This window comes from Scomber japonicus, chromosome 21 (genome assembly GCF_027409825.1).
Source record: "Scomber japonicus isolate fScoJap1 chromosome 21, fScoJap1.pri, whole genome shotgun sequence".
Taxonomy (NCBI): Eukaryota; Metazoa; Chordata; class Actinopteri; order Scombriformes; family Scombridae; genus Scomber; species Scomber japonicus.
Genome location: NC_070598.1, coordinates 10,441,027 through 10,463,660, shown reverse-complemented (window position 1 = coordinate 10,463,660; position 22,634 = coordinate 10,441,027). Strand labels below are relative to the sequence as shown.

At 38.5% G+C, this 22,634-nt stretch overlaps 2 protein-coding genes across 2 annotated transcripts in view; both read right to left on the bottom strand.

Moving 5' to 3' along the window:
• Positions 1 to 1,740: 1,740 nt before the first annotated feature.
• On the bottom strand, positions 1,741 to 11,921 carry ncapg2 (non-SMC condensin II complex, subunit G2). Its single transcript, XM_053342474.1, has 27 exons — positions 11,866 to 11,921; positions 11,517 to 11,638; positions 10,532 to 10,711; positions 10,267 to 10,381; positions 10,016 to 10,173; positions 9,703 to 9,837; positions 9,485 to 9,579; positions 9,245 to 9,401; positions 9,064 to 9,156; positions 8,844 to 8,969; positions 8,507 to 8,686; positions 8,128 to 8,280; positions 7,636 to 7,858; positions 7,446 to 7,543; positions 7,086 to 7,256; positions 6,913 to 6,983; positions 6,628 to 6,781; positions 6,362 to 6,535; positions 5,247 to 5,363; positions 4,549 to 4,698; positions 3,397 to 3,496; positions 2,914 to 3,119; positions 2,644 to 2,778; positions 2,376 to 2,479; positions 2,139 to 2,239; positions 1,935 to 2,034; positions 1,741 to 1,820 (listed from the first exon to the last, which is right to left on the bottom strand). Exons 2-27 carry the CDS (start codon positions 11,592 to 11,594, stop codon positions 1,769 to 1,771), a joined length of 3,426 nt encoding a protein of 1,141 aa, XP_053198449.1. The 5' UTR covers positions 11,595 to 11,638; positions 11,866 to 11,921; the 3' UTR covers positions 1,741 to 1,768.
• A 2,562-nt stretch (positions 11,922 to 14,483) lies between these two features.
• The window catches only part of esyt2b (extended synaptotagmin-like protein 2b), a 28,095-nt gene continuing 19,944 nt past the window's right edge, over positions 14,484 to 22,634 (bottom strand). The window contains exons 14-23 of the mRNA XM_053342397.1: positions 21,995 to 22,057; positions 20,624 to 20,698; positions 19,485 to 19,571; positions 19,223 to 19,372; positions 16,515 to 16,867; positions 16,079 to 16,177; positions 15,711 to 15,842; positions 14,820 to 14,925; positions 14,662 to 14,711; positions 14,484 to 14,553 (exon numbers count right to left, since the gene is read on the bottom strand). Coding sequence (XP_053198372.1) covers positions 14,484 to 14,553; positions 14,662 to 14,711; positions 14,820 to 14,925; positions 15,711 to 15,842; positions 16,079 to 16,177; positions 16,515 to 16,867; positions 19,223 to 19,372; positions 19,485 to 19,571; positions 20,624 to 20,698; positions 21,995 to 22,057 — 1,185 coding nt within the window. The remainder of the gene's footprint in view (positions 14,554 to 14,661; positions 14,712 to 14,819; positions 14,926 to 15,710; positions 15,843 to 16,078; positions 16,178 to 16,514; positions 16,868 to 19,222; positions 19,373 to 19,484; positions 19,572 to 20,623; positions 20,699 to 21,994; positions 22,058 to 22,634) is intronic.

Sequence of the window (22,634 nt, the reverse complement as noted above, 5' to 3'; positions counted from 1 at the left end):
ACACAACATAGAGGTTGTTTCAGCACCACAAACAGCGACCAGCTTCACCGAGGAGCCCCTCCTAAGTTTCTGACGTCAAACACACACATGGTGAGGAGGGACGCGCGCAGCATGCAACAGCGCTTTGGATGGAGGGATCGATGGAGGGAGGGAGAGACGGAGGGAGGGAGAGATGGATGGATGGGTCGAAGGATGGACAGATGGGTGGATGGAGAGGAATAAATGGGTGGAGGGCTAGATGGATGGATGAATGGAGGGAAAGATGATGAATGGATGAATGAATGGGTGGAGGGCTAGATGGATGGATGACTGGGTTAAAGGATGGATAGATGGGTGAATGGATGGATGGAGGGAGAGATGATGGATGGATGGATGGATGAATGGGTGGAAGGATAGATGGATGGATGGATGGATGGAGGGTTTGATGAATGGAGAGATAACATGGGTGAATGGATGGAGGGATAGATGGATGGTGTGAGGGAGGGATAGATATATGGATGGATGACTGGGTGTGAAAGAATTGATAGATGGATGAATGAATGGATGGTGGATGGAAGGAGAGGATGGACAGATGGAAGAATGGGTGGAAGGATGGATGGATGGATGACAGAAACAGAACTACTGAATAAAGACAACATGAAAAGTGATGAAGCAAAAAGATAAAAACACTTTCCCAAATTTAGATTAATGAGCGACACATCGAAGCAAAAGGGACCATTAGCCACAAAAATACATAAATCATTATAAAGTCTCAAACTCATAACCGCCCCTTTAAAACTATTATATTGATTTTTAGAGTGCAAGTACCTCCAAGCCAATGCCTTCAAATACAACAAAACACACACAAAAAAACTAATTGTAGTAAGAGTTAAAATAAGAATAGCAATCCATTAAACATTTGGAGATAAATTCAAGCCATTGAAACCTTGGTGTCACATCTCAAGTTTGTCTCCAACTTGTGAAATGTTTATCATCAGTGGACGACAATCAAAGTTTTAAGTAAAAATGTGCTAAATCCTGATTGGTGCTCAGAAGTACATAACATCAGAGTCCCGCCCACAAAGCAGCAAGAAGAGGAAACAGAGAAAACTAAAATACAGAAATATCTCATGTGAAATAACCAAAAATCTCCTAATTCTGACAGAAAATGATGAAATAGTGTCATATAAGAACCTGCTGTTAAATAAGAGGCTGACAGAGAATATGTGTTTTCAACACCTTTAAAATGGCATCATTCCCCTTTAAGAAGGAAGAGAAGTGAGAGGATGATTTACTGCTTCTTTGTTTGGGGGTCATTAATCTGCAAACTGCTGCAGAGACACAAAAAAAAAAAAAAAACATCTGAGGAAGAAATAAAGATCACGTTCATGTTGATTGATACAGTATGTTTTATTCTTATTAGCTCACCGCAAAGCCACAGCTGACAGATCAACAGATAGAAAAACACAGAGATACTGAAACATTACAAATATATGCATTTTATCAGAAGGGGCTATAAAAAAAAGATAGAAAAAAGGCCCTCTAATTGCGAGAAGACGGTCACATAAGGCTTCAGTAATGATGTCATCAAGAAATAAATAAACAGAGGAGTGGGGCCTGTCTGGAAATATATCAGTACTTGTCTACTGCTTTTAGATTTTAATCCTTTTTTTTTTCAGTGAAGATGAAATATTTATTGTGTAATTTCTGCCCTCTGCTTCATAAAATACACTGCAGAGCAAAAAATTACAAATGTCTTAGCCCTATTTTTTTTTTAAAAGAAGAAAACTTATAAATCCAAAATTTCATTCAAGGTCTTCACAGAGGATTCATAAACAACCCTGTGGAGAAAAGGATAAAGTATTAAATCGTTACAGTTCACAAACCAAACACCGCTTTACAATTCACTGTTTATTTATCAGATTATCTCCACCATCTCATTTCCCTCTGCCTACCTCTGGATGTCTTCGCTGTCTACAGATGTGACGGCGTGTTTGTGAAGCTGCTGCTGGACAGATATGGCTGCGCTCTTCAAACCAGCTTTAGACTGCCCCGCTACAAAAACATTAAAACGTTAATGTGTCTTTATCAGCAATCTTCCTTAGTCTTTGAGTTTTCCTGGTCTGCTTTAACTCAAATTCTCATCATTGTAAACTTACTGTGTCTGACGACAGCCAAGACGTGCAGCACGGCAGCCAGTTCAGTCAGACTGCTGATGGCCTCGGAGTCCAAAGATGAGCAGACCTCTGTCAAAAAAGCTCTAAAATAAACATGTTAATTAAAAGGTGAGGATAGGCGAGGAAGTGAATAAGCCAACCATTTTAAAATGAGTACAAAAGATGGCAGCATTCTTCAGTTGACCCAGTTCGACTTTGGCCCACATTAGAGGGATTTACCTGGTAACAGAAGGTGTTTTAAGGATGACAGAAAGCAGGACACTGGACAACGGAGGCATCTCCTCCACTGAGTCCGGGGTGATCACCTCTACAGGATGGGTAATCTTAAAAGAACCACAGCACAGCAGCATTAATCATTTACTTAACTAGTCAAAATTACTCAAAAATGTAATCAATCAAGTCACTTAGCATGTCCAGGGCATGGCGGGATACTGGTAAAAGACAAATCTTGTGTCTTTTTCATAACTCCAACTATCTGTCAGCTCACCTTCTGGATCATGTGTCTCTTCTCCACAATAATGATGGCAAAAAGTGTAGAGAAGACCCCGCTGAGAGGGGATACTTTCCAGGTTTGTGCCACTTGGAGGAATTCTGTCAGGCCGGGGATAGCTGACTGACATAGCTAGGTCGAGGAAGGTAACACAGGAAAACAAAAAAAAGGGGTAAGAAAACAGCAGGTATACAAACTAAAAGTCCATTATTAAGGAAAGTTACAAACAAGCAAAGTTTATGTAGATCAATAAAAATGGCTGCATACCAGTTTCCCCTCCTCTGGTTCCTTCCTCAGTCGGCGAGCTAAGAGCTCTATAATCTTCTGGAATATGTTGGACACCACACCCAGAATGACAGTGGTTGCATCCTCCTGGCCTTCCTCAGCCTGCTTGTTGTCGTCGTCAGGTGTGTAACTCTCTGTCACCTCCTTCAAAATCGGCAGGATTGCGGGAATACACAGATAGCCGGCCTCTGCAAAGGAAAACACTCTCTATGTGAGGCCTTTAGGTCAAGTAAAGCAACATGATTCAACAGGACTACTTTGCATGTTTCTGCAAAATTCATTTAAAAAGTGTTGTTTTTTAAAAGCTATTTCAAATGACTTCCTCTCCATTAAATGCAGTTGATTAGAAACTATTTTGATAATCGAAAAAAGACATTTAAAGAAGTTACCTTTGGGTTGTGAGAAACTGAAACAATTAACCACGAAAATAATCATTAGTTTGAAAGCACTATTTGAAACACTCACCTGAGAGGAGGATGAGCGAGCACAGGTGGAGGATTTGACCCTTGAACATCTCGTCACCCAAACCCACGAGTAAAACATCTCTGCATACAGTCAGGAAGCTCTGATAATATGCATCCCCATCATATTGCAGAGAGAAAATTTCAGACCCAAGAAAAAAAAAAAGAAACATTAAAATCAACAAAAGTGCACAAATTGTGGTAATGCCCAGTCTTATTGGAAAAAGATATCTTTTCAGTGTTTATTGTGTAAAAGTAACCGGTATGTCGTAAAAGCTCATGAGGAGAGTACTGACACAAACACAGGGAGTGTTTCCAGTATCTGTTTGCAGCAGGCGTGTGGTGACAGGCTGGAGAGTAATTGCACAAATAGGGAAATAAGCCCATTTGAGTGTAGCAGTATGAGCAGGAGGGGGGCATGTACAGAGTGTGTGCAGACCTGAGCAGAACAATCTATGGAGGAGTCTTAATTTACCGAGCAGAACTGAAAGTCCTGAAAACGGGAGGCTAAAAAGGCTCCACAAAACTTAATGTTCTGGATAACAACTGAACTGTGTATTTTCATCGATAGCCTCGGTACAAGCTGTGTCAAGCTGAAAATTAGCTTCTGCAAGTACAAGACACAGATCTGAACAGGCAATTTATTAACAAGGAGATGTGATTTAATTTGCCAAAAGCCTAGATTTGCCTGCAGATAAATCATCTTGCTTGGACCGACTTTACGACATGCATAAATGATCTTACAGCAGAAATAGTTTTGGAAAATGCAGATGCACTCAAATATAATCCATCCGCACAATTCGCCTGACACCTGCGATTACGTTTGGCATCAACAGGCTTCAACAGTGAGAGCATCATGATCAAACATTCATGCACTTGATCAAAACAGAAAATGCACTTTCATGTAGAGCTGCAAACATCACATTTTGGGCTGAAATCACGAGAGATCCCACAGAGATTTTTCTCTGTTCACCCAAATGAGACACTGGTGTTTACTGCAAATCCAGCTGCCCATTTTCACCTCGCTTAAGGTGATCTGTCATTGCTGAAAATGTCAAACATCCAACTCTCATCTCGGTGGGCTCAATCAGAGGATGTTGATATGAGCTCATGAGATGTAGGCTCTGTTACATAACTCATCAGTAGGAGAGTTCACCTCAGCTATTTGCGCGGCCAGTGGTTTCGTCTTCTCCTGCGAATCCTCGGCGTCTCCGTCAGTACTTTTCGCCAAGAAGGGCAGCACCCTCTCAGCGACCCACGCTGCCACATGTTCCATAGAGAGCAGGTAGTCACGGCCTTCAGACGACTAGAAGCAAATAGTAGAATTTTCTTTTTGTAGTAATTTGGAAACACAAAAGTAAATATATCACCCAGACTTGGGTAACTAGCTTTGAAAATATGTGTAGCAAAAACTTGATAAAGACTAAATCTTTGCTCTCAACAGATTACAGATGTGAATACTATTAATTACTAGGGGTGGGGGAAAAAAATCAATACAGCATAGTATCGCAATATTTTGCATGACAATATCGTATCGATACACAGATGCCAAGTATCAATCTCTTATCATAGAAATTGCAAATTCAAGTTTTTTTTCCTTTGGGGACATAATCTGCAGGTGAAAAAAGGTAATGAATTGCAATTTATCACAGAATATGGCAATATATTTAAAATCGCAATAATATCGTATCGTGATAATATCGTATCATGGAGCCTCTGCTGATTCCCACCGCTATTAATTACAATACAAAGCTAATCATTGATGAAAACACCAGCATGCCCTGGATAAATAAAAAAGTGAAATGAGAGGGAAAGATAAAGGAAACAATGAAAGAAAAATGCAGATGGACTCACATTATGTTGCAGGTGTGCACCGAGGCGGCCGTGGTACATGAAGGCTTTCAGTGCAACCTCCACACTGGGACTTTTAGGATCTTCTGAGGTGGAGCTGAGATGAGTATACAGCACCGACTGTTGAGACAAATATCACACAAAAATATCTGTCTGGGGAAACATACTTCTCATAAATGATTGAGCTCAAATACTGGCCACCTTCTGCATGTACTCATGCTAAATGTATTCAAGCAGGGATACACGGACTGGTGTATGTTTCATGTTTGTTTTGACTCAGGTTCTCTGCTTCAAAGCTTTGGATGAATGTTTTCAAATCACATACAGACATCCTCGACATTGATCTGTTATGTTGCCCTCCTGGTAGTTTTATCTGGCATTCTAAATGAAAACCTGCCCCACAAATTGCAACCAATCACGTATCACTTTAATTCACTGCTCGCCCACTGATGAATTGTATTAAATTGACAACCAAGAAGGTTGGAGGAGGTCATGTTGTTCTCTAAGACGTGGAAGATAAAATACAAAATTAGAGGATCAGTCAGTAAGTTCTCCTCTAAATTTGAACCCTTCTAAAGATTATTTCAAAGGCTACAAAGACTTTCCAAGTGATGGATTGAATTACTTTAAGTTTAGACCCTTAAATTTTACCTAGTTTTTTGACTATTTCCCTGACTGACATAAAACTTCTGATCATATTTCAGACAAAAACCTGTGTGTTACAGGCTGTTCTAGCACACTGATACCACCGTTGCTAGAACAGTTTGTCCCTTCTCCTTTTACAATGTGGATGCACAGAAATGTGACTTACTGTGGTTCCTTTTTACAGTCTCTCCCGACTGTATAAAGTATAAAACTATTTCATATTGTCCACACAAAAAAGCACAGATCTGCTTGCCTGTGTTTGCCTTCATCTTACTGCAGTATACTGCTGTATTATATGTATGATATTTCAGCAACTACGGTTGCCTAAATTGGCTGAGTTACTATTCCTTTGTCTCCTTTTGGTTTTATGTGTAAAAGAAAGAGGAACTTCCAAAATATGAACAAAATGTAAGCTCTATTTTCTCAATAAAAATATGACTCAGCAATACTGAAATTAAATACATTCAACACACCTTCCAGTTTCCGAGAACTGTATGGAGCTGCTTCAGTGGACCCGGACCGAGAGCCAGCACTTTCTCCCGCAATGATGTGTGGCTGAACACATACTCCAAGTAAGCCAGGGCCAGGTCTGGTTTGGCCTCCGTCGTCTCCTGGATACGCACCTTTCGACTGGTGTTCGTCTTGTCCTGAAGATGACAGGAAGATGAATTTACTAAGAGAAACAATTGGATACATTTTCAACCTCTTTTGTTTTTTTATTTTGGTTGCACAGACTGACCCCTTGTTTGGGCAGGGCCTCAGTGAGCCACTCAGTGATGAGCTCGAGGATGTTAGCAGCCTGGCCCCAGCTGCACATGCACTCCAACAGCTGGGTGTATTGTGTTGGCACAGCTCCTGATTCCATCTTCCTCAGCCTGGACAAGACGCCACAGCTGGGAAACAGGTTAGACAAGAAAGTCAGCAACAGAGAAAAGCAGGATGGGTCTAAAGGTTTACCAAAAAAAGGTGAAAAACAGATGGACACAAACAGCCAGAGTAAGACAAATGAGGCATTATTGCTCACCTGAATGTTAGAACTGCACTTGGAGGCATAAATGAGGCCAGCTGTATGAGTGCAACGGTGCATCGCTCATCCTACAAAAACAAATCAACAAGGTTTTACAGTTAAAAATGGAACAAACTATCTCATGAAAGAATCACAGTATAAAACACCACATCACATGGAGGTTGATGTACCTGAAAGGCACTGAAATATTTGGACATAACATTGCCAAACTTGGCAAACGTGTACTTCTGGGCCTCCTCGTTGTTTTTCAAGGCCTTCTCGACACTTCTCCACAGGATGACTACGATCTCCAGCAGACTTGACACGACGGCTATGTCTTTGCCCAACAGAACATTTTCAGCCTGCAGAGATCAAAGTCCACAATGGATCTCCATAAACTCAGACAGAAACTGTACATAAAATGAACTTACTTCACTTAACTCTCTACATACTTTCCTATTTTATTAGATTGTGAAACAAGAGAGGCTTAGATTAACAAATAAATAACTATGGTTGTTTTTGATCTGCATGTTAAACTGTTTTTCTCTTACAGCGCTGTTCTCCTTGTTGCTTTCATTAAGATCGGACAGATCGCAGTCACTCTGGATGCAGTTGTTCAGAACGCGCCGAATGGCCAACATCAGCTTTACTAGAAGACGAGAAAAACATGGCTTCGTTTTTAAATTGCATATGGACAATAAATTTAGAGGAGTTAACATCTATGCATTTCAGAGCACTTACTGATGTTAGTGGGGGCTGTGTGTTTATTGGCAAACTGGTAGAATTTTCTGGCAGCCATGGGGTTCATCTGAATGAGGGTGATGCACCTACAGCACCACTCTTTCTCCGAGTCATTGACAGGGAAGAAGGACTTGAAGAGCAGATCGACAATTCGCTTGGAGACTGACTGGGAGTCAATAGCCAGGCGAGCCAGCAGGTGGTCCATGTTGCAAACATCCCAAAACTGGAGAGTGGTTCACAAGGAGGGAGGATGAGGAGAAAAATCATGTCTTGTATCTGGATTGTGTCTGTGTCATTTGGTCAAATTACACCTGGATTTGTAACAGAAACTAAAATGCGTCTTTGAGACATTTTACTACTACTACTACTGCATGTCACTGAATAATTTGCACAGTCATTTGCTGAATTTTGTTTCTAATATTCAAGAAAACATCAGTACTAGCCTGTTGACTTTTTAACAAATGGATAACATGAAAAAAAACCTACACGTACCTTGGCAGCACGAACTGCTTTCACTTTAATAAGCATATCAAGGAAAGCTGTGCGGACTTTCTCTGAGGTGTCATGAAGGCTGTACTTTACGGACGGTAGGAGTTTTTCCAACAGTGGATAGCTGAGAGCGTTGTCCAGGACGATGTTCAGACACTGAGGAAAACATTACACAAACTTCAAGCCATCTCATGAATGCTTATTCACTCTGCAGTGACAAGAACCTGATTCCATTTGGCAGCACAAAATCTTTGGACAAGAATGTGATTAATTTAATTCCTATATCATACTGCCAGTTTTTTAAAAACATACTTGCAGCTCACAATGCATTTTGAGATAGCATAGGCTTGCCAGGGAAAAAGAGAGAAACTGCAATGCTCACCTTGAAGACTGAGCAACGGACATCCGGGGAGCTGGAGTCAAATGCTAACTCCATCATCATCTTCTTCATAAAGTCTGTGATGACTATTGGAGGGAGGAGTTCCCAGCACTTGGCCAGGATCTTACAGACCCCAAGGATTGCATTGGAGCGCACAGTGGGGTGAGGGTCATCAAGAAGGGCCTGATGATGACAGACAGGTGGTTGTTAGTGTGGCCCATATTAGGACCATTATTAAGCACATAGATAATAACATACCAGATGATTTTAGATTATTGTTGCCAATCAATTTATCAAAAGCAAAACAAAAACTGATTGAAAAAGTTTGAACAGTTCTCACCATTGCTTTGTCGAGCTGCTTTTGAATGGTCTCATCTATATGCTGGTTGTTTTGCTCCGGGTCATGGATGGGGAAGGCCTCAGTGAAAAGCAAAGTGGCATTGGCACGAACCTCAAAGTTAGGAGCCTGGGGAAACCAAGCAGGAAAACATTAGACAATATAGAGAACGTACCTAAATACAATTTAAGTATGACATTCAAAAATAAATCTGTATGCATACACTCAGAGCTTTCCAGAGAATGGGCTTGTAGAGGTTATAGAGCATCTTGTCCACTTGATTGCAGCCCTTCCTTGTGTGGAAATAGCTCACAATCTGCAAATGAACATATGAAGATCAGAGAATATACACACACTGTAGAAACTCTGAGCAGCTGAAACCACATAAGTCATAATAAGTCTACCTGTCTGACTTTGGTGTGGACAGGAGATGCTCTTTGGAGCAAGATCGCATTCTGCATAAAATCCTGTATACATGAGCTCTCAATCGTCTCCAAGAATTCCCCGCTAGCCTTCTTCCATGCTCTGAAGTATACCTCCGTAATATTAGCTGTCATGGTCCTGTAACGAAACAAATTAATGGTCAGTGGTATGAAAAATAAAAGTAATCTCTAATGTTCATTAGAGTGAAAAAGGCTTATTACTTGCTGATGAACTCCAGCTGATTTTTGATGGTTCCATGAATAACCGAGATGAAGTTGACATTCCAGCTGAAAAGAAACACCAAGAATCGCTTTCCCTGCAACAATATACACATTATGAGGCTGACAGCTTGAAGACAAAGACAAAAAAATAAGTGCAAAAAAACCACACAGTGACTTATGCAAACACACACACAGCTTCTGGATATCACTCTACTCACGTCGTCGCTCCTAATGTAAGCAGGACGGTGAAAGCATTGAAGCAACAAGTCGATTATCTGCTTGTTGTCCTCTGATGTGTAGTCCAGACTCAAAAGCACATCATGGAGATCCCAAACTCTTTGAATCTCAGCACCCTGACAACATATACAACAGAGAAACATGATGAGAATGTGTTACAATTATATTATTATGCAAAAATAATTCAACAAAACTACTAGAATTAAAAACAGCTTAATGAAAATATAACCATATAGCCACAGTAAACGGCTCAGTATTGATTGATTTGACATATAACTGAGTTCATATACTGACTGGTTTCTTCAAAATGAAGCTCTTCTGCAGAGAAATGAGAAGAGCAGAGTGACCAAACTTCTCTCTCTCCTGCAGTCCTTTTTTCCACCACAATTTACAGAGTGCATGAATGTGGATATGCAGAGGAGCCTCTGAGTCAGGCAGCGACGCCAGAACGTCTGAGGGAAAGATGCAACAAGAAATCAGACACCAGTCATTTTAAAACTGACATTAATTTAACAGAGAGAAAAAAAATTGGCAAGTACACTCACCATGAAGCTGATTGGCAATTTCCAGAAGAGCTTTGTAGGTGTCACCATCTTCTAGGACCTTTATAGACACTATAGCCACTAGTGTCACACCATCCACAACAGCCATGACATGTTTCTGAAGGAAAAGTATGCTTAGATTAATAATATCCTACAGCACAAAAACAAACACAAATCTGAAAGCACTTGTTTTTTTTCCATGTACATAGTCTAAACATTACATTTAGAAATATAGCAATAATAGGAATATGACTAATGGTCAACTCACAGGGTCTGCATTTGACTCTACTTCCATGCCCTCCTCCACTCCCTGCTCCCAGCGATCAGGAGGTAACTCCAGCAGGACGTCCTGAAGGAGTGAGGCTAGTTTCCCCCAAAGAGCCCCTCTCTGGTTCCTGGGCATCTCCTGCACCACCTCCTCCACATCGAAAGGCTCAGTTTTGTCCTCCTGCTCAGCAACACAGGAGACAGGAGTGAATTTGAGACATACTGCACACAGACCACTTCTGAAAGCTACAAATCCACTTTCAATGTGTGACTCTACAGGGAATTTTAATTACTAGTAGTACATGATCAACAAAATATGTATTGGCTTCACTTGTGATAACTAGTTACTAAATAAACTACTTATCAAATGCAACATGTTGCTTGTCCTTCTTTACTTCTAGAGCTGCAACTATTAGTTGATTGACAAAAGATAAATCAGAAACGATTTCAATAATCGATTAATTGTGTGGAGTAATTTTTTTAAGAAATAAAATGTTAGAATTTTCTGGTTACGGGTTCTTATATAAGAGTATTTTTCATTTATTTAGTTATTTATAATAGTAAACTGAGTATGTTTTGGTTGTGAATTATTGGTCAGGAAGAAATATATTTAAGGTTGTATCTTAGGCTTTGCGAAACTGAACTTTTTTGTACTACAGAGTAAGTCAATCAAACGATAACTTTGTGATATGGTCGCAGTAGTGTTTGTATTTATAAACTTACTCAACCAAATATTGAAAAGTCAGATTAATGCTAATGCGAATAATATATAAATATAAAATAGATACATAATAAAAGCAACAGTTGCCAGATGTCGGTTTTTATAACTACTTTACCTACAGCTGTGTGACAAATGTATATTTTTGAGACTACATTTACTGCGGTATAGATGACATTAGATGAATCCTACATCTTTATTTCTGCAGGATGTGAGGGATTTCCTGATTAAGTTAGGTGTTAGGTTTACGTTGTGAGAAGTTACTTACATGAAGCTGGATAAAACGAAGGAAGTCCTCCACATTTTCTTTACAGGCGGCTTTTAAAAACGCCTCACGCTTTGACATGTTTTCAGTTTTTTCAGAGGCGATGTGAAGATTTCCAGAAAAACCTGCAAGTGTTAAGTTTAGTTTAGTGTTAGCGTAGCTGACAAAAATGCATTAACTGTTACTGTAAAAAAGAAAAACAGAAGACCAAAACAAATATGGCAGCCAGTTTGCCCTGTGTTAAAAGTGTTATTAATAAACATTAATCCACCTCTGTCGGTTGGTTCAAGTAGTACAAAGCCTTGTAATCATGAAAAGTATGAAAATATGCAAACAATGCTCCAGTTGTTACCTTTTTATATATAATTCCTCAAACTAGTAGGTGCCGAGTGACAGTGAACCCATAACAACAGTAAACCCGCGCAAATTTGGATAGGCTGCGTCATGACGTCATGCGTCAACTTTGACGCTTACGTATAATTGTAGTTTTCATTTTCTGCCACTTGATGGCGACAAACTACAGCGTAGAGAATGGCCTTTGTGGAGTCTCTGCTGGTATAATACAACACCGTTTGTATCCACGGAAGGTTACTCTGGAAATGTAATAGGTTACAGATGACTAGTTATTTAAAAATGTGATAAGTAATCTAACTATTTCAATTACTTAATGAAGATACTGTAACTTATTACATTTTTATTACTTTTTGATTATTTTTCTAGTTTTCTAAGGAATGTTTTCAACTGCAGGGGTAATGTACACATTAAGCCCACAATAATCTAAATTCAGGTGTTTTTCAAGGACACTGACGATGATGATTGATAAAGGAGATAATTTCTTATAAAGCAACATTTATCACCCCATTTGAAAATATATTCATTAGTTCAAAATATGTATAAAATGAAGAATATAAAATAGATCTTTTTTTTATGTCAAAAGTCTGACAGAGGCTTAATTGGTACTGTGACACCATTTAAGCCCATCTGTGTTCCAAATAAAACCAAGTCATGATTTATGTACAAAATACAAAAAAAAAAAAAAAATGATTTCAGAGAATTAAAAACAGCATGTATGTATCCTCTCACATGTTGTTAAATATTTAAAAACAAGGAATAATTTAATTACACAACAATGTAATTTAATTACACATTTTTTTTCTCAGGTTATGCTATAGTTATAATTATTTTGTAATTAAACTCCCCAACACTGCTTAGTTGCACACGTGATTGCATTACTGCTGTAGACAGTAACATCTCTCTTATCGCTTAAATACTTCAGGGAAATCATATTGCAAATTGGATGATTGTTATCTACTACACACAACCATCTAGGAATGCACATATCATCCAAAGTTGTTAAAGTAACATGTTTTCAATTCTGTCTTAAAACAACAGTCACATGCCCAAATCAACATTGAAATAGCTTTTTCTTTTGGTAATCATTCCTCCTGTTCATACTGGCCATTATAAGATCCCCTTCATATTTAACTTATGTAGGCGATGGGGACTCAAATCCACAGTGCTGCTGAGCAAAAATGTATTTAAAGGTTTATCTGAAGCTAATGTGAAGCTTCAGTCATCCACGAGTCAAAGGTATCTTACAACGTTAGTCTTTTTAGTGCCAATGTCCCTCTTCTTGTAACTATACTTCAAGTGTAGCTCACAGGGAAGCATTGTCTAAGGGAAAAACAAAAAGAGAATTTGATGCTAAAAAGACTGTAAATGTGGCAGATATCCACTTGATATGACTAACCCAGACGTATGAAGCCTCATATAAGCTTTAGATACATGTTTATAAATGCATTTTTGCACAAAATGATGATTTCATCCCCCATCAATTACACTGAAAGTGCACTTATAGGAGATCTGTTAATAGATAGATAATAGTATGGACAGGAGGAAAGCCTCCTTTAGTGAGTCTGAACACCTTAATTAAGACAGACTTATAAATGATAAACTATGAACCCACCGTTTACATCAGTTCATCCTTTGTTATTGGACACAGCGACTCATTTTAAAAACAAGCCAGACAATTTTCACAAGAGAAACCATTTATTCATCAAAAGCCAAGAAGAGGCATCTTGTCATTCAAAATTATAACATTATGAAGGCAAAATTACATAGAGAGTTTTTTTAAGGCACAGGATAGATAACAAGAGAAGTACTTAAAAGCTCCAACAGTTATAACTGCTTGGGAAAACATGTACACGCTGTGTCCTCTTAACAACACATTCTGGCAGCCCCTGCTCATAAAATGCAATAATTCTTGTGTCAGTTCACATTATTCAACTTAATTCAACTCACATTTGGTTTGAACCCTTATTCAAGTATCCTTTACATTGTTCATGTTACACAGCACTTATTCATAGCCCTAAAATGTGTCCAAGGTCTTCAGTATCGGAGCCAATGTTCAGAACAACCAATATTGCACAAAGTCCTCTTAAAACATACAGAGCAATCATTTTATTCTTTGCATATGTGCATTCCATGTTTGTAACTGAGCATAAGGAACAATAAGAGGTAAACAGTCAAATAACACAGCATGACAACAAAAATATAAAAGTCAAAACTGCTACTTAAGCCTACTCTTGTGATTTTATCTGCTCCTTTGGTAAAACAGAATTTGTCACATTTTAACAAACTTGACAGAAAGCAATAACAGTTCTGACAGAATATCAATATAAATTCCTTTAAGGAAACATAATACCATGAAAACCCCTGCAAATTAGTGTAACTACCAACTTGATATTTACATAAAACACAGAGACAAGGCAGTTGGTGTGTTTTATTACAATTACAATATGTTACAATATCTTCCAATCGTGATCATGATCATTAATGAAATGAAAGGAAATGTTTGAAAAAACATGCTGAAATTACTCCTGTAAACTATATGACAAATGTACATGAATACAACAAAATGATGTGCCCTCAGATTAACAAGATCACTATATTACAGCAGAGGTGGTGTCACTATGTGAGGAGGGGGTCTTGAATACTTCTCATGCACTGAGACGACAAACCATCTTCACTCAGATCATACCTGTAAGAGAAAATGACAAAATATGTACATTTAAGCACTAAAACGTGGCGTCCCCCTCTCAAGAAATCATTAAACAACACAAAGAGTAAAGATGAATTGCAGGTTTACCATTGTGTCCATCCTTTTGATATATCATCTCCACTTAAATCTACCAGCACCTGCAATTTTGAACAAAAAGCAAAGAGGAACTTAAATCTTTGAATCAATAGAGTACTTGAGAATGGAGTTGACATTGGTAAATACTCAGCCAGAAACAAAAGAGTTACCTTTCCCAAGAGTCCTTTGTGTTTGGACAGGATGCTCCCTCCATTCTTCACTGCTACATCCAGAGTTCTTCTGTGGAGCTCTACCATAGATACACTAAATTCAAACCTGCAAACACATACATGAAAACACATTTTATGATACAGATCTACGATGGAAGAATTAGTCAAATTAAAATTCTCAACAATTCTAAACATTGGCACACGTTATCATTCCTCCTGTTCATACTATCCATTAGAAGATCCCCTCAGGATACACTTTCAATATGAGTGATAGAGAACAAAATCGGCCTTCCTTCTGTAAAATGTATTAAGTTATCTGGGGCTAATATGAAGCTTCAGCCTTCCATCATCTTTCACTATTACAGTCTTTTTAGTACTAAATTCCCTCATTTTGTTCAATCCTTTTACTGTAACTGAACAGAAAAACACTCTTTGTGGAGACACAATGACAGATTTTTTTTACTGAACAGACTTTAACTGTGGAAGGTTTTATTTGACTAACTCAGACAAATGAGGTCACTACCTTCAGATAAACTTTTAAATACATTTTTGCTCAAAACAAGCACAGCAGATTTTGTGTTCTAATAATCAGTATGAACAGGAGGAATGATACAGCAAGAAAAACCTGTCAATGTTCATTTATGCACACGCCCTTGCTAACTTTTAAAACATGAGACATGATTCTACCTTAATTCGGCTTCAGATTGATCGTTTTTGTAATTTTGTAGAATCCAAGAAAACCCAGGGAATAATGAAAATGATTATGATAATGATATAACAATTAGTTTAAATTAAAGATTGGCACATTAAGCACCTATAAACCAGAGTAGATTATAAACATGACACTGACTGGCATTTCAAACATCAGCTACTAATAATATCTGCACTAACGTTTGATCATAAACAGGATTCAGGGTCCTTTTTATTGTGCCGGTCTTCCTTCTCCCCGTCCGACTCTTGTCAGGCAGCAAATAGAGGCGGATGAAGGGATCTGAGCCGTCTTTGGTGAAGGCTATCAAGTTACTGAGGACACACAGGACAAAATTGTTTCACTCACATGTTGCCAGGCACATGTTGTTTATGAGGATCTGCATACTGAAGAATCTCTGGCCACAAATTACAATTAATGACAGAGACTTGAGCCAAAAAATAAACATAGACAAATATGTGTGTGGAACAAGATTTTTTCTAATGTATCTTTCACAGCAAAAAAAAAAAAACATTAAAATGCAGTGGATGATGGCAGCTGTGTATCTCACCGGCAGGCGTGCACCACCACAATGAGTTTGTTTCTCTGCGAGCTGTGTCGAACAGTCAGCTGGACCTCGCCCAGGGGGTACTGGCTGAGGGCCGAGCCGCTATAAACAAGCCAGAGTCAGTCAGTGTCACTTCTTAGAGGCTGCAGCAGAAGTTATACCGCACATGTATGTCGGTGAGAGGAGGATAGATGGATACAGCTTGACAGGCAGACTGATAAAATATTTATTGAGATAAATAGTCGAAATTAAAGATGCAAATGTATCAGATGCAAGAGCAGAATTTCAAGGGAGGAAGAAACAATAAGGTCCCTGAAATGAGGAAAGGAAAGGAACTCAGAAGTAGGAGAAGTAATTAAGAAATGGTGAGCAATACATCAACTGAGACAGGAAGAGTAGGTGGGAAGGAGATATAAAAATAATCATATATGCCACTTACTTCTGCAGCTGCCGTAGCCTCTGCTGAAGCTCCAAGGTGGCAAACGGCAAGGAGATATCCGAGGCCAGGCTGGGTGTGGACTCCTTATGAGGCAGGTGTTTCTGTGAGCTGGAGATGCAGGAGCTCAGGTTGGAGGTACTGCGAAGAGGGCTGGCCGAGTACGGCTCTCCATCTCTTTGTTGGAGGGTGAGAGTGGAGGCGTCTATAGGTGGAGGGGGTGTGGGCGAAGGCAGCGGGGATTCTGATATCGACGTTCTCAGAGAGGGGGCAGTGGCTGACTGCGGCACACTGGACTTCCTGACCCGGACGGAGGAGGGCTGGTCTGAGGATCCTTGCTTCTCCAGGGACAGGATCTACAGCAAGACAGGAGAGGGACGTTACTGGATAATAATAAGTAATTGTGCTTTATTTTAAAAGACACAAAACATTTAAATATTACTTTTATTAAAGCAAAATACCTTCTTCATGTACTGGTGCAAATGAAAAATTAGGTGTTTTGTTTAGTTTGTTGGTTAAATACACAACCTTTGATTTGTTATAAAAAACTGTATATTCAAACTAACCAATCCTTTCTTGTAAAGTGGTTTTAAACTTGCTCATTTGAAAGAAACATTGTGGTATTTTCAAGGGTGTTTTACGTCACATTGATCAAATTTGTCTTTATGGTGCTATCTATCTTTCTCCAAAGATCTCCACTCTGATATGAGTCTGTGTAACCTCTCCCCTCTTTGAATATCCATGATGAATCTTGATAGGTTTTTTGTGATCAAATTCAAAAACTATTTCAGAACAGGTCAATATTTTGATACAGCTGCACACGTTTTGTTATTGGATAAGGTTTGATTCAATAACAATGATGCAATTTGTTTCAGAGTCGTTAGGAGCAATGCAATTTACTTGCTCTGGTGTGCTCTTTTTTTTTAGTTTATTGATTTTATAGTAATTGAAATGATCCTGGTATGAAAATAAATGTCAATATTAGCATACCACATAAATTAACTTTAAAAAATAGCAGCAAAAATGAAAAATACAAAAATACAGCCCACTTGGTTGTTCTCTAAACCCCTCCCCCGAAAATCTATTGTCTAATCATATCTTAGCAACTGTAACCAGGGACAGTACTGTAGATAGGAGCCTGCTGCGGATTTCTCCACATGATGGAGCATGGGGCTTGGGGCAGAGGAAAGATTTTGGAGGGTGGTGTCTCTTTTTTATTGCATGTCTACAACAAAAAGCATTGTGTAAAAGGTGTAAGAAATGGTTTTAAAAATGTGTTAATCTGCTCAACCTTTAAACATGTTTGCCTGTTTACAACAACCTAGTGACTGAGTGTTACACATCATTAAATACAGGTTATGTTCCCTATTAGCAGATTCACTGTGAAGTATTTCCATGTGTGATACGGTAATGTAAGCAGCTTCTGTCTTCCATTTTAACAATAAGTGTTCTTAATTATCCTTTCTAGTACAGTATGTCTTTATTAATTTTTAACTCTACTACATGCAGCCCCTACTATAACAAGTAATTAAAAATAAATGAGTGTTAGCTTGTTGTCCTTTGCTATTGTTAGTTTCCTTGCCTTAGCTGAATATTCCCTGATTCATGTGTCATTTCTAAACTGTGAACTATCCATGTAAGGTCCAATATAATGTTGCAATACTTTTGTTTTTGTTGTTTTTCTTTTCTTTTTCTTCTCTTATGTCATTCTGTATGGTATATGTGATTTGCTTATACCTACTATTGCTGTCATGTATGTTCATTGTTCTGTGTCTGCTCTATAGCTTGATAAAATACTGGCTATTGTTAGTAGGTAAACTATTATTTTTGTCAAAACAAATTTGTAGCACTGAAATGTGTCGTTCAAACGAGATGGTCACAAAGAGATTTTTTATACAGTCGAAAGCTAAATAGAGTTAGTAAAACAACAATTCTTATTGTCAGGAGATGTCACACTTATTAAAATATTCATTAAACATTCATGAATATTATATTCCATTCCCGCCAAGTCTGTCCCACAAGATACTGTATCACTAAATTTTACACACTGTACCTTTAAAATCTGTAAAATCATTTCATTTTCTCCATATTAAAAGTGAAAACACACTGGATACATGAAGATGTACTGTATGGGAGCTAACTCTTTCTTTCTTTCTTTCTTTCTTTCTTTCTTTCCATGTCTACATGGAATTTATGAGTTGTTGAACAAACAGACTTTTTGCCAAGGACGTCCATGTTTAGTCTCAGTCTTTTAACAAAATATAATGGATGTAGCCATCAAGGGCATATTTCAAACCCCTTTCATTAGATTTTCATTCAATTTGTCTGCTGGAAACAAGAGTTTACATACAACAATAAGACCTCAAGGTCTCTAAAAACTGGGATGAGGTGTTTTTATGTAAAAACATAACCAGGATACTCCAAAAAAAGAATTTCAACAGGTGTAGCAGCAGTAACTAAGGGGGGTGGGGCTTAGCTAACGTTAACATTTGAATTAAATGTTACGGTTATCATCAATTTTTTGTTTATTGCTGACACTGCAATAATTGCTTTGCTATACAAGATCAATTCAGATGCACCATATCATTCAGTTTTTCTGTTTGAATCAGCAGGTTTTCAACATCTATTCCTGTTTCTAAGCGTGAAATGAATAAGCGTTATATAACTAATAGCATACAGGACCAGTGAGAAATGATGTAGTCCATTTTTACCCTCAGGGCCATCTTAAGTTTGATGGTGGAGCTGGGTCCGGAGTTCTTGAGAGGAAAGCACTGAGTCAGCGTCATGTCCTCCTCCGCCAACAGGCTGCTCAGAGGCACCATCAGATTACCCAGGGTGCATTTCCGCTTGTCATCTTTTACCTGTGTATGGAGAAGAAGGTCTGCTTTTAGGACATGTCAGCTACTTGCACCATTTATTGCATGAACTTATAAATAATAGATGTTATGAGGGAAATCTTTAATAGGTTGTTACCTCCACCTCCAACTCCTGCCTCTTGGGATTGTGAACAAGGAATGAGAAAGAATCTTCCCACATTGGCTCCTTGGTCTTATACCGGATCTTTATGAGTAGACAGGTAGTCGTTTGTCAGTTGGTAATTAAAAAACACTTGAAAGTAGTTCATTAACACATTCTTCTCATGGAGAAATCTGTCAATGGTGTCTTTTTCAGCTTAGAATCCTAACATCATCAATAAAATACAACTACTATGGACATAATACTATTAATTCAAAATTAGCATATGTCTTGATGTTTTTACTTCTTTTACTTCTTTACTTCACTTCAGACAGACACTTACACTGTCTTATAGAGCAAATATCAGAAATGCTCCTTTCTATCAGAGGTTTGTTTAATTGACATTAGCCGACCAAACTAGCATCTCTAGTCACATTTTCAGGTATGTTAACATGCTGTTTAATGTGCTGCAACTGAGCAACTATTTGGCTATCTAGCCTGCTAAATGACATTAGCGGTGCACTTTTCCTCTGTGAATGTTTGTCTGGTGGCTCATTCAACAAGCTCAGATACAGGACAGGACATGTGTTCATGCTTGTAAGTTAGATAAGGAGACTTTGGCAGGAAAGCTAATGTGGATTGTTGCTCAGAGTCTCTGGCTTTTGTGATGTGTAGCAGGATGCTATTGGGCTCAGTGCGACCATCTACTCTGCTCTATAAAAGAATACTACACTAGTGTTTTATCCAAGATTTAATTTGCTGTATTGAAATAAGGACTCCAGCTACCTAAGCAATGATGGAGCATATTTAAACACAATGATGCTAGGACACAGGACTTGGTCCTGAACATATACTGTTTCTCTAAAGTCTTAAGTAAGACCAGACTGAAGACAGAAAGCAAGAACTGAAGATGGCTGCAGTGCCGGCCTATCAGGGAACATCCCAATTGTCTGCTAATGTCTTTGGGTTGTAGGTTTCCGCCTTACTGTGTTCAATCTTTTAGTTTCAATTCAAAATAAGACACTTTTGCAAAAGGTAATGTTTTTCTTAATTTACAGAATTAAATCTCAAATCACAAATTGATGCATCATTTTAGGAAAATAAAGACAGGACAAAATCAGCCAACGTACAACCACTAGAGGATACTTATGACTCACCTTACTCTCCAGTGTTTTGTGTCCAACTGTCAATTGGACATAAGGACTGGGCTCACTGCTGCTCTTCTTTGCAGACTATTAAAGAAACAGGGAGAAGGGCGATAGATAATTCTCTGGACTATGTTACACACAATGCACAAATGTCAACACACAGTAATTACACCCCAACTTGAATAATTAGTTACTTGAGACTCTGTATTTGGCACACAATGGTGAGACAGTCTGTAGTTCAGAAGGGAAGATACGTTTTGACAAGCAGGGCTGCAGGCAGAGAGGCTACCAAGGAGACTGCCAAGCTTTGTCTCCTCTGCACTCTAATTTTAGCATGCTGGATTGTGACAGCTAGTATTATTCAGTATTCCTTACAGAATAATAATACCCTACACTCTGTATCTACAAGCTGAGGGCTTAATCGTTAACCCATCTTTTCTCTCGAGGATGGTACTTAAATTTAACAGCTACTGTGTTTCTCAACAGTACTAAACTGCACATTGTGCATGCAGGCTGACAAACATAATCTCACATGTTAATAAGCTATGACTTGATCTGAGAGGGTGCTTGACAGAAAAATCCCAAAGCACAAGGTTTCATAAGAATAATATGTTTGTTCTTTCTTTTCTTAAATCAATAATCAATTTTTTCATCCATATATTAATTACATTTAGAAATATGATACCTAGCGCATGCTGTGTTGCTCTCTTTTTTAAAGTTTTTAAATTTTTTTTTATCTAAAATCAGTGAATGGAGAGTGTCAAGTCCTCTGAAACTAATCTGTGATTGTGAGCTATTTAAATAAAACTTGATTTAATTTCACATCTGCACCTGGGGTGGTCGCAAGGCATGGATGGTTATTGTAGAATTTTGTGTTTTAAACATAACATAACGAGTTCCTTGTCCTGAGATCCTGATCATAAATTGGTCATGATAAGCTTCCTGATCAGGTAACACAGAGACAACATATGGCTCCCCAAACTGCGTTGCTCAGTAGGTTTTCTGTTGAAAAACCTTGTGCTCAGTTATATTGCATTGCCATAAAACAAATATATGTGGGGACTATTGGATCGGCACAAGAATGACAATTTCTATTTCAATATGAATGCTGAAAGAGCGGCAACATCTTTCTTCCACAATATTAGACTTGCATGCAAGATCACATGAGTGGAAGAACGTGAAAAATTACTTTATCGTTACAAAAATAATACGAAAAAAGTGTACACCACAATCTAAGGCAGAATCCATCTCCATGCACATTCTTTTAAAAACACAGGTCACTCTGCTTGTTTCATATCCAGCACAAACACGTGATGTTGGATGGTGCACTTGGGACACGTAGTGTGATCTGTACATGCAAATCCATTTTTCCCACTTTACCTTCAGGGCCTTAAAGACTGAGACTTGCTTCAACCCATCATAGGTGAAATCTGACAGGTTGCTCTTTCAACCACAAGGAGATTTGGGGGAGAAAATCACACCCACAGTTAGTAGAACGTGAGTGATTCAGTATGGTTGTGAGGCAAGAGAAAAACCCAGAAAAATGGAATTAAAGTATGTACCGATACATGAATGATATGAACCATAAGCGAAAAAGCTGCTGTTGCAGACACTACAGGGAGCTAGCAATGAAAACACATATCAGGATAATGAGAGAATTTCCTACAGGGAACTAGTTTGAGACACTGCAACTTTTTTAACAAGCCAGTCTATCGGTTTCTGTACAGCTACACACTAATTGGCTCACTAATACTGGCAGAGATTATGATGAGCTCTGCCAGTAAGCCCTTTGTACTGAAGATATTCTACCATACAGCTGTTTGCATGGTTGAGTCCTCTATTTTGAAGTGTCTTCTTCATGTTAATGGTTATTATGCACTCTGAATAAATTTCATTAGTCATTACGATGAAACCGTGCACACCTGTCATGCTTTAAGATGCAGGATTTAAAGGCTCCTGTTACTGTTCAACCCACATCATTGCACACTGCTAATGCTTACACTTTCAGGATGCAAAATTC

Bases quoted from the DNA above. Each gene is read 5' to 3' on its own strand.
- ncapg2 (XM_053342474.1), bottom strand. From the start codon at position 11,594: ATGTCAAAGCGTGAGGCGTTTTTAAAAGCCGCCTGTAAAGAAAATGTG. The intron at 9,402-9,484 runs GTAATAAGCCTT...GTTTCGTTACAG, and splicing joins CAGCTGGAGTTCATCAGCAA to GACCATGACAGCTAATATTA. The intron at 5,364-6,361 runs GTGTGTTGAATG...TTGTCTCAACAG, and splicing joins CAGTTCTCGGAAACTGGAAG to TCGGTGCTGTATACTCATCT.